Source organism: Phyllosticta citribraziliensis (genome assembly GCF_038025025.1).
Source record: "Phyllosticta citribraziliensis strain CPC 17464 chromosome Unknown J3D65scaffold_13, whole genome shotgun sequence".
Classification (NCBI taxonomy): domain Eukaryota; kingdom Fungi; phylum Ascomycota; class Dothideomycetes; order Botryosphaeriales; family Phyllostictaceae; genus Phyllosticta; species Phyllosticta citribraziliensis.
The window spans coordinates 570,243-581,235 of record NW_027117350.1 but is presented as its reverse complement, the minus strand read 5'-3'; the positions used below and the strand labels follow the sequence as shown (position 1 = coordinate 581,235).

The 10,993-nt window shown below is 53.6% G+C and overlaps 4 protein-coding genes across 4 annotated transcripts; 1 reads left to right on the top strand and 3 right to left on the bottom strand.

Moving 5' to 3' along the window:
• Positions 1-15: 15 nt before the first annotated feature.
• On the bottom strand, positions 16-3,280 carry J3D65DRAFT_607000 (ankyrin repeat-containing domain protein; the record flags this gene model as incomplete). Its single annotated transcript, XM_066798475.1, has 7 exons — positions 16-217; positions 265-515; positions 569-1,800; positions 1,841-2,405; positions 2,562-2,888; positions 2,995-3,200; positions 3,226-3,280. The coding sequence occupies 7 exons, from the start codon at positions 3,278-3,280 to the stop codon at positions 16-18; spliced, it is 2,838 nt and encodes a 945-aa protein (XP_066650824.1).
• A 1,566-nt stretch (positions 3,281-4,846) lies between these two features.
• On the bottom strand, positions 4,847-6,843 carry J3D65DRAFT_560874 (uncharacterized protein; the record flags this gene model as incomplete). Its single annotated transcript, XM_066797491.1, has 2 exons — positions 4,847-6,038; positions 6,086-6,843. 2 exons carry the CDS (start codon positions 6,841-6,843, stop codon positions 4,847-4,849), a joined length of 1,950 nt encoding a protein of 649 aa, XP_066650823.1.
• A 208-nt stretch (positions 6,844-7,051) lies between these two features.
• On the bottom strand, positions 7,052-8,645 carry J3D65DRAFT_639436 (uncharacterized protein). The gene is made up of 3 exons (XM_066801711.1): positions 8,427-8,645; positions 8,269-8,370; positions 7,052-8,218 (listed from the first exon to the last, which is right to left on the bottom strand). The coding sequence occupies exons 1-3, from the start codon at positions 8,519-8,521 to the stop codon at positions 7,189-7,191; spliced, it is 1,227 nt and encodes a 408-aa protein (XP_066650822.1). The 5' UTR covers positions 8,522-8,645; the 3' UTR covers positions 7,052-7,188.
• A 164-nt stretch (positions 8,646-8,809) lies between these two features.
• On the top strand, positions 8,810-10,985 carry J3D65DRAFT_648210 (pseudouridine synthase; the record flags this gene model as incomplete). Its single annotated transcript, XM_066802374.1, has 4 exons — positions 8,810-9,042; positions 9,091-9,291; positions 9,343-10,755; positions 10,802-10,985. 4 exons carry the CDS (start codon positions 8,810-8,812, stop codon positions 10,983-10,985), a joined length of 2,031 nt encoding a protein of 676 aa, XP_066650821.1.
• Positions 10,986-10,993: the final 8 nt, after the last annotated feature.

The window sequence follows — 10,993 nt, the reverse complement described above, 5'->3', positions numbered from 1 at the left end:
ATACCCGATTACCGCTTACGACTCGCGCTTCTCTGGACAGAACTGGATTGAATTGATGGAGACAGAGGAGGGCCTCCTGGTTCGCCAAGCTTTTGTCTTCTCATTCCTAGCCTCCACTCTCCGTATTCGGACCATGGCGCAAGACGTGCAAGGCCGCGCCATCAAGACCATAAACGAAGCGAGACGACCGACTGGCTGCTTGATACTGCTAAATAGCCTGCCATCAAGACAGAAGGGTTCAGTGTCAGAAAACCTTTCTCTTACTCTTCTTCCGGCTTCCCGCCAGTCTCCGCAGCTTCCGACGCTGGAATTTCGCTTGAATCGTCATTGCCACCATCTTCTGATTCGTCGTCGCTGGTATCATGATCTGACGTGTTGGAGCCGTCTTCTTCGAACTCAGGACCCATTTCTGTAAACGGATGGCCAGGATGCAATGTTTCAAAAAGTTTGAAGCAGACATAGCACAAGTCATAATCATCACACTCAAGACAGTGGTACTGACAACCATGAATATCCTATTGAAAAATGTCAGCTCAGTACAGAAATCCAAGACATGAGGGGTGCTTACAAATAAGCAGCAGCTACAGTACGCGAAATGACGCGCTGCCTTTCTCGACCGATGCTCATCCTCGTCCCAATTTTTCGCTGCCTTGCTCTCCTCTCCGGGCGTTAATAGCTTCTGGATCTCTTCTGGGGCTCCGTGATATCGCGCCAGTTTCAGTGGCGACCAGTCCCCTTCATGGCCACGACCAACCACGCAAGGGTCTGCACCTTTATCCAGAAGTAGTTCGATGACTTCTACACTCCATCTTGCCTTCGACGAAGACGGTCGAATGTTTTGCGATCCTCTCGCTGCGAAGAGTAACGGCGTCCATCCATGAGCATCCGCGTTATGAAGCAGTCCATCTGTCGCCTCGATGACGCACCTTACAAGGTCGACGTCTCCGCTCTGGACGGCATAATGGAGAACATTCCTTTCCGAATTGTCCAAAATGCTCAATTTCGCGCCTGCTGTGCAGAGTCTTTGGAAATTTTCCTTGGTTGAGCGCGCAGCAAAATGGACGGGGTAACGTCCGAAATCGTCGCAAATTTCGACATCTGCTCTGTTGTTAAGTAGGACGTCCACAGTTGCAGTTGAACAATAAGCACAGCCAACGCTGAGGGGAATCCCGAATTGACCCCCAACTTGATTTGGGTCCGACTTTCTTTCGCATCCTGTCAGGAGGTATCCCAGAATTTGCCTAGCAATTTTGTCTTGCTCCGCCCAGAGCTGCTGCTCTTCTGGCATATATCCTCTCAGTCGCTCGCATGTGGCGTGCAATGGCGAGCCTACGTCTGGGTGGGTCCTGTTGATATCCGCCTTCGCTTCAAGTAACATCCTGACCCCATCGAGGGAGCCGTACTTGCATGCCATATGGAGCACCGGTATGTAGCCGTTCGAAGCCTCCACGTTTGCGCCATTTTTGAGCAAGAAACGCGCCACGTCCAGTATATCTGTACTCACGGCCATAATGAGCGGTATTCGGCCTCGGTTGTTGGCATGGTTAACATCGCTCCCGCCATGGACGAGAATTTTGGCGCAAGACAATTCAAGCGGTCTGTTCAAAGCAATGTCCCCTAAGTCATCCTGCACCGCCAGGTTTGGACAGAATTCCATTACTGTGCGCAGCATCGCCTCGCCACTCACGGCAGCGCTGTGCAAGATGGCGTTTAGTTTGTGCTGAAAGTTGACATCTGCGCCAGCTTCAAGCAGCTTTCTCGCAACGTTGACGTGGCCATAGGATACAGCTGCATATAGCGCTGTGATATCGGGTTGGTCTTCCCCTTCCAATTGAGTGACCACGGAGATTGACGTCTGCTCCGAACTCGAGGAGAGTGTCTACGACTTCTGGCTTATCGAACGTGGCGGCAAGCATTAGTGCAGAGTGGCCGCTTCCTTCAATCATTGAATCGATGTCAGCGCCAGCGTCAAGGAGCATCCGTGTTATCTCGGGATGTGTGTCGACCGCGTGGAGAGGAGTCCAGCCACGTACGGCGGCCGAGATGTCCACCCTTGCTCCTCCGTCGATTGAAAGACGTACGAAGTCGGACCTTTCCTGGAAGACTGCTTGATACAGCGGCGCTCCCCCAGGAGTACGGATATTTGGGTCCGCCCCGTTGTCAATCAAACACTTGATGACCTCCAAGCTTGCCAAATTGCTAATTATTTGATTTAGAGCAGTATAGTCCTCTTCGGTTGCGCGAGCCTTCAAATCAGCCCCGTTTTCGATGAGGAATTTCACCAATTCGAGATTGTTCTTGCCTGCAGCAGCAGCTACAATTGATTCTCCTCTCCCACAGTAGTTCACATTTGCGCCTTTTTCCAGCAGTACGCGACAAATTCTGTTACGCTCGTTCCAAACGGCCTGGTAGAGTGGAGTGCGTCCTCAGAAAGTGTCGGCTTCAATGTCTGCGCCATGTTCCAGGAGCAACTGCACGCAGAGAGTGTAGTTCTCCCTAGCTGCAATCAGGAGTGGTGGCCACCGTCCGCTTGGGCCTGGAAGATTTGGGTCTGCTCCTACCTCCAACAAGACACGGGCAACAGCATGTTTTCTGTTGAAACACGCAGACGATACGGGCCTAAGAGCTTTCGGCGCGGCAGCGTTCTTGTCCGCGCCGCATTCGAGGAGCAATTTCACCATCCTCGGGTCTCCGTGCCGCGATGCTAAGCTCAGAGGGAGGTCTTCATCTGCGGGCTTAGAGACAAGACTCCGGTTGTGGTCGATGATCAACCGGGCCACTTCACAATGTCCATGTCGAGCTGCTAGGAACAGTGGTTCGCTTGCAGCTTTCTCTTCCTCGTCTGCGACAAGACCAATTTTCCGTGGGTTGGAAACGTGGGTTGTCAACTAATCGTATTTGTCGCTTGTGGGGATGTCTGTAGTTTATCTGCACGGCTCTGTCCTTCTAGTCATCAGAAACCCATCTCTCAGGCAGTACCCATGGATACTACACCCTATAAGACTCTCGAGAGCTCCTTTTCCGGCCCAAGGAGAAAGAGAAATTCTCGAGGATGGTTTTCGGCCAGCAGTAGTAGCCTCGAGGGCGGGCGGAAGGGGTCCACTGGGCGGGATCGACGTGTAAGCTGAACCCCTTGTGGTGCATGTGCGCCAGCTGCAAGCCACTCTGATATTTTTGGTCCCACTCTGCTGCCTTGTCGCCTGCGTGTTGGCGGCGTGTGCTTACCTGCACGCTGCATGCTGCATGGGACTGTGTCAAACTTCGTGACACATCTGCGCATTCTGCGCTGAATGCTCCCAAGTCTTTGTCTTGTGGGTGTTCCAATGCTCTTGAAATCGGCTTGAATAGCTACTCCCCATCAAACCAACTAAACGCTCCCACTACTCGTAGTCATGTGCTCCGCCACTTTCGGGACAGGCCTCGGTTAGTGACAGTAGACGAGCATATGACCAAATCAGGCTGGGACGCCATGCAGATGAAGGCTTCTGCTTACGGTGGTCTGTCTGAACTGGCGACAAAGAGAGCGTTGGGCCGGCGTACTTGCCAACTCATTCACAAGCAACGCCAGATATCAAGCGTTGTTGAAGCCCCGGTCATAGAGGACTGAGTTTCGGGTAGGTACCGCAATTTGCCCTGGAAGATCGATGGAAGCTTGAGTTGGCTCTGTGGCTGAGAAGAATATATAGGTATTTCTCAACGGCCAGTTTTGATCATCTTCGAGGTCTTTCAACCCTTCAACACATCCAGTTTCTTCGTCTTTGTGAGCCTCCTGGCGACTTGTACAATGGCTTTCCTCTTGTCTTCATTATGAGGGGTATTGCCAGCCTTTGCTGCAGGCTCAAAAACATTCCAAACCACCAAGTACTTAGCAGAAGTCGTGCTGATGGCTTGGAAAGCATCCTCCATCCCCTGCCGAGTTTTTAATCTGTCCAGATCTGCTGTCATAGTTCAATTGACCTCAATGGACGGAAATACGGCCCACCAAACTCCGTGTCGTGGACGCTTCTTGAGAATGAGACGAAAGAGACTGGCATCACGACCGCTATGCGCACGGCAATCCTGCTCAAAGGCAGAACAAGGCGAAGTTTCAATGTCCTGTGAAAATTGACGCAAGAGCAGACTTGAGAAGCAGTCTTGAAAAGATGTTTGGAGGCAAACCAAAGGATGACCCGGTCTTGTCCGATCCAAACATGGAACCAACCAATCGGCTTCGAACTTATGACGTCCAGAATGTTGCAGCGGTGGATCTGGAAGAGATGTCAGGGATTTCATTCATGAAGATTTATGATGGTGCTATTCAATATGTATGATACGGTAGTCAAACTTTCGGAATGCAACAGGAAGCATTCAAGCCCCTACCACCATTCAGTAGTCTGTGAGTGATTGTTGTAATGTGTGGCTTCACAAGCGGTGGATCTTCATTTCTGCGGCGACTTGTTGCAAGAAAGCGACGCGACTCTGAATCGACTAGTGAGGCTGGCATTGACGACAAGACAGTCAAGGCTTGACGATGACCTTGCAGCGTAGACGTCATGAGAGGCAGTGACATCGTGGGTGCCCAGAGAGGAAATTGTCCCTGGTGTTGCAGCAGGATTCCAGGGAGCAGTCGTTCACTACACCAGTGAGGTTGCACAAAAGCTGGATTGCGCTGAGTAGGTCCAAATTCTTCCACGGCCAATGGAGGGTTCCATGGTCGATTAGGAGCCATCCATAGAGCCGCTGTGGCTTTTAATCTGCATTCGAGTCGAAGTACATTGCAGAAAGCCAGGAGATAGAGCAAATCTCATTTTTCATCGACTGTGTGATCCCGATCTTCCATCGCAAGCCGACACAACTTTTCAACCATCTATTTCTTGCCCTTCTTCTTCTTCTTTCCTTGGCCGCCACCACCGCTGCCGGTGGCCACTTGGGCCTGATTCGTCTTCGGCTCCTCGACAAACCCACCTTGCGTGAGTCCTGCATCTCTCTTCTTGCCCTTCTTCCCCTTCGGACGGTAGTAGCTCCTGTCCTTCATCGGCAGCCACCTCTCGGGGTCCACCTTTTTGTTCGGGTCAAATTCCTTGGGTATCCGGCTCTGCCTGACCTTCTTCTTCTTAGCCGGTTGTTCCTTTTCCTTAGGGGACGGACGCTTGGCGGCGGCTTGGTGCTGGAGGTACGGCGGCGTCGCGATGCCGGCGGATTCCAACGCGTCGACATCGACGTCGGCAATGAGGCGGGGGACAGGCGTCAGCTTGTCCAGCTGGGCCGGCGAAAGCTTCTCCGGGTGTGTAGTGGCAAAGGCAGCAACCAGACCAGCGGCAGCGGCGTGGTCGTTGGGGTCATTTTCAAGGAGGCTGGAGAAAATTTCTCCTGCCTTTTCGAGATCCTCGGGCTGGTGAGACTCAATCAAGTGTATTCCTGCGGCCATCAAGAGGGATATCGGGGGGTTCTTTGTCTGTTGGCGCCAATAGTCTGTGGCCTTGGCTAACTCGCTGCGGACAGCGGCTTTCCGGCCTGCCTTTGCATAGAGAGCAACCTGTGCGGCCACGAGGCCCGGCGAGAAACGCACATCATGGTCTCTGGAGTCTGCCGAGTCCTCAAGGCGCTTGAGAAAGTTTTCCAGTAGTGGTGTTGCGGCACCATAGTTTGATTCTTGGCAGTAAAGTTGCACGACTGTTAGAGCCAGTCCGACATCTCGTGGTCTTCTGTGAACTAGAGGAAGAAGTTGCTTGATTGCTGACCTGCCGCTCAGACCCTTGGTGTTTGCAGCGGCATTCAAGACGGACAGGGCGTTGGTAGCAAAAGAGGTCGTGGACGTCGGCTGCGTTGAAATCTTGGACAAGGTAGAGCGTGCGACACCCTCATGCTTGTTTGACTGCAGTTCAGAAATATAGTTGTTGTGGTCCATGAGTGATTGCTGAAAGGCAAATAACCTGTCGTTCCGGGGGAGGTGGGAGGTGGAATCCAGCTTGCGTTTGGACAGGTAGGGGTTTTCCGTCTGGCCCGACGACGCAAATCCGTTCATTTGCGCAATATGTCTTGTTGATGCATCCGGCACCCTGTCAAGTGTTAGCACCAAGAATCAATACATCACCAAGTGACGTACTCTGGAATCGACACTTCGGTGGCCAATCTCTCGGCCTCTTCTGTCTTGCCCAGCTGATTCAACAAGTATATTTGCTGAATCACAATGGGCATCAACTCAGCCTTCTTGTCCTCCTCGCTGAGTTCAGAGGCCAAGCAGAGGTCCCTGGCTCGTTTCAACAGCACCTCGGCCTGCGCCAGCTCCCCTCTCGAAATGCTGAAGCATGCGGCATTGTATGCAGTCTCAAAGGCCTCCATGTCCTCCCTCCCAAGCTTGTTCTTTTTTGAAAGTGCGCCATTCGATTGCCAGTGAAGTTGAGCGTCGACAGCAAGGCTGTTGATGTTGATGTCATTGGGGCTTTCGAAAGCCTGCCCGTCTTGCGGCCGCGATGCAAGCTTGTGGTATACGTCGCTAGCGAGCTGGAAATTCTCCGAGCGATAGGTCGCCTGTGCCAGGACGTGGTTGATTCCTCTTCCGCTGTTGCCACTGGCCACCTTTGACGCCTCTTCCAGCTTGCCCGTCTTGTAAAGCGCATACGCATACTCCAGTGGGGCCTTCTGCTTGAGCTTGTCTCCACCTTGCTCAAACTGCCGCAGGGCATCGTCGAATCTGTCGAGCTTGAGGAGCGCGACGGCGCGCATGTGCTGGAGGTTGACATCGTTCTTGGACTTTGCGAGATGGGCGTTTAGGGCCTGGAGGATTTTGTCGTGGTCGGCGTTTCCATCGTCGAGGTCCAGTTGCGCCAGCAAGGCCGATAGATCGCCCGAATTTGCGGCCATGCTAGACGGTGGGAGGGGTCTTCAATGGTCCAAGAAAGCAAAAGGCCATGCAAGAACAGGGCGGTGGGGTTGTCGGCGCAGTCGACGTACGTCTGCGGTTGATCGCCGGAGAATTGACGCGGCGGGTCGTGGGTCAAGGGAAGCTTGCTCCCGTCGGCGCACGTCGCGGGGAGCTCTCTAAATTCACAGCAATGACCTACAAATCACACGCGCAGAGGAAATGCCAAATACGAGAGGTTGACGCTCTCAACTGGCATCAATTACTCTAGCTTGATCACGCTGTATCGTCTATTCCATTTTCCCAGTTCCCCAGCGCCAGCAAATGCAAGACTCTATCCCATGCAGTTAAAGAGCATCTTCGAATTCATCCGCGTCAGACTCGTCGCCCGAAGGCTGGGCTGAAGATGCTGCAGCGGCCGACGATACCAGTGGTGTTGGGGCGACCGATTCCTCCGTCTTTACCCGCTTCGAATCTGGCTGTCCATCAGTCGCTGGAGCGGACGGGGTCACGTCTTCGAATTCATCGTCATCGTCGTCCTCATCATCATCGTCGTCGTCCTTTTGAGCCGCCCTCTCCTGTTCTTGTTTCAAGGCGGCAAAGTACGCATCCAAGTCGGCGTTGCTAGCCTTCTTTTCCTCCGTCTCTGCGCTCCCATTCAGCGGCTCACTTGACGAGGCATTCGCGCCATTAGTGCCAACAGGAGCTGCTTCGCCTGCGACAGTCGAATGCGTGGCCCAAACAGGAAGCTCATTGGAGGCTGCAATTTTCGCCTTCTGCTCCGCAATCTTGGCCCTCTCCGCTGCCGTGTTTTCTTCTTCAGTAGAAATGGTAATCTCAACCTTGTCGGGCCCTGTCTGTAGACCCTTGACGGCAGTTGGTCGCAGCTTCTCGTCTTGCACCACTTCCGTCCTCTGAGCGGGATTGACTTGCTCGTCGCGGGGAACAGGCTTGGCATTGGCGATGGCTTCCTCGCCAGAAACCGCCGGTACAGTTGCGGAATCTATCTGCTGAAGAATGTCCAACAAAGGCTTGAACTGTTTGTTGAACTTGGCCGGCGTGTCGTCTGCCTCGGGCTCGGCCTCTTCATCGTGTTTCCGCGACTGAAGCGGGGCATCGCAGCGCTTGCAGAGGAAACCGCTGGCTCTTCCCAAGGGATCAGGATGGTCGATGATTTCCATCATTGTCCATTGTGATCCACACCGAAGACAATTGAAATCCTTCTTTTCCTGCGTTGGCTTGGAAATGGCCTTGATCTTCTCATCAAGCATGTGGATGCGGTATTTGATGCAGTCGACCGCGCGCCGATAGTCGATGTAGTAATATTCTCGATTAATTGGCTTCTGTGCACCTTCGCGGGTTTCCGAGCGAACGTAGCTACCACGCATGTCAGCTTGGATTCCATGGCAGAGTTCAAGGTGTCATACACAGAGACGAGGCCTCCTTCTCTCAGCTTCGCGCAGTACTTCTGGACCTTTTTGTGATTTTTGCCTTCGTCCATGACGAGAGAGAGGTCAACCGCAGAGATCCTGCAATCCGCATAAGCGTCTAGTCAGGTGGCCCGGAGCATGCAGGCTCCACGTACGCGCCATGGTTGACCAGGGCATCGACGACAATGATCTGCTCAGTGTCGTAGAAGACGCGGGCGACGGTTCGGACGAGGACCTTGGCAATCTCCATGGCCAGATAATCAGCGCTCGCAGTTGGCAGATGCGCCCAACATCTGTCAGCCAAGGCGCGAAGGAGGTAGTTGGCGGCGGCGGGGCAAGATTGAGAGCGAGGGAAGAGTCAGGTCGCGACGGTGATGAAGAAGAGCTGGAGATCCACAAAGCCGGGGAAGTTCGTCCCGTTGGCGCGTGCGCACGTTGCACGGCGATCCCGGCGATTAGCCGGCCGTAGTTTCTGAATTTCACGACAGTCCAAATCCTGGCCCATAACTTTCGTCTCCATGTCCTTCAAAGCCTCGCCATGGCCCAAGAATCTAGCGAGACTCGCCCCTCGGCCCCAATGGATGCTCAACCCCCGAACCAAATTTCCCAGGGCCCGGCTGAGCCCTCTGCCAGCACGCCAGCAGACGAGGGCAAACAGCAGTACCGCGACGGTGGCACCCGAGGCAACAAGCGCAAGTGGCAGCAGAAAAAGGGCTCTGACAAATCTGGTCAACGAAATAAGAGAAAGGATATTGGTAGAGGAGAGTATTTGTACGTTCTATCACTCCACCGACGTGCGCGCAACTAACTGATGACAAGTCGCGAACAACCAGACAAGCGCCAGCGCAACGATGAGGCCCAGGCGAAGCGCCAGAGATTAGAGGCGGAAGGCAAGGCTGATGATCCCGTTTACGCCGTCAAATTCTCCAAGGATGAAATCGACGAAGAGGAGCGGAGACCAAAGAGAAAGGTCGCGGTCATGATGGGATATTCGGGTTCCGGTTACAAGGGGATGCAGGTGTAAGTCTGATGGATCGACCTTTACTCAAATCTGGACTGACATTGCACCAGCATGCCCGACCAAAAGACGATTGAGGGTGATCTCTTCGCTGCCTTCGTTAAGGCCGGAGCAATCTCCAAAGCCAACGCCAATGACCCCAAGAAATCAGGCCTTGTTCGTTGCGCGAGAACCGACAAGGGCGTTCATGCCGCTGGAAACGTCATTTCCCTGAAGCTCATTATCGAGGATGGGAATGTCGTGGAAAAGATTAACAGCCACCTCTCCTCTCAAATTCGAGTGTGGGGCATTGAGCGGACCACGGGAAGCTTCAGCGCATACCAAGCTGTCGACTCGCGTTGGTATGAGTATCTGATCCCTACCTACTCCTTCCTTCCACCGCATCCAAAAAGCTTCATGGGAAAGAAGCTGGCCGAGTTGGCCGACGAGGTCGGTGACCGGGAGGGATATGAGACTCGGCAAGAAGAGGTTGCAAACTACTGGAGCGAAGTGGATGCAAAGTACATCAAGCCTGCACTCGAGCAAATGAAGCCGTGGGTGCGGGAGCTCGTTGAGAAGGCGCTGTGGGAATCGGACACTGACCCAGAAGCCCCCAACGAAAAGACCAACGAGGCGGCCGCAGAAGACGCGGCGGACATGGGACAGCCTGTCAAGATTGCCGGCGAAAAGAGCACTGCCGTGGATCCAAACGAAAAGACGGAAGAAGCAGCCATTGTGATAAACGGACAGGGTGTGAAGGAAGCAGCAGAACCAGCGCAAGACTCTACTGAGTCCATGGATGTTGACGTAGCTCATGAGGCTGTTGAGACATCCAAGGACGAAGTACAGGTTGCAGATGACAAGCCCAACCCGTCTGCGGAGGACGACTTGCCACCCGTGGACCCCAACCGCTTGACACTGGCCCAGAAGCGTGCTATTGAGAGTGCAGTCAAAAAGGTCAAGAGTCTCTACATGGAAGCGAAAAAAGCATATCGGATTCCCGAGAAACGCCTAGAACGCCTACGTGCAGCGCTCGACGCCTACACTGGTACCCGAAACTACCACAACTACACAGTGCGCAAGTCATTCAAGGACGCCTCCGCAAAACGTCACATCAAGAGTTTCAAGACCGCTGAAAAACCAATCATCATCGCGAATACCGAGTGGATCAGTCTCAAGGTCCACGGTCAGAGTTTCATGATGCATCAGATTCGCAAAATGGTTGGAATGGCCGCCCTTGTCGTACGCTGCGGCTGCCCCGTGGATCGGATCCATGAGTCTCTGGGAAATGTCGAAGTGGCCATTCCCAAGGTCCCAGGCCTCGGTCTTTTGCTGGAGAGGCCTGTCTTCGATTCGTACAATGCCAAGGCGGCGGAGAAGTTTGGTCGCGAGAAGATTGATTTTTCCAAGTGGGAAAAGGAAATCCAAGAGTTCAAGCAGCGGGAGATTTATGACAGAATATTTCGCGAGGAAGAGGAAAGCAACCAGTAAGCGCAGACCTGTCCGAATGACGTTCAGTACTAACAGACGTAGGTTCAATGCTTTCTTCGCCCACATTGACGGTTACAGAGAACCCTTTTTCCTGTACTTGAGCTCCAAGGGCGTTGCAGCCACCCAAGGCCCGGAGGCAGACGCTGCCAGGGCAAAGACGCGGAACAAACCAGTCGAGTACAACGGCGATTCGGGCGAGTCGGACGCTGAAGGTGGCGAGGGTTAGGTGGAGAG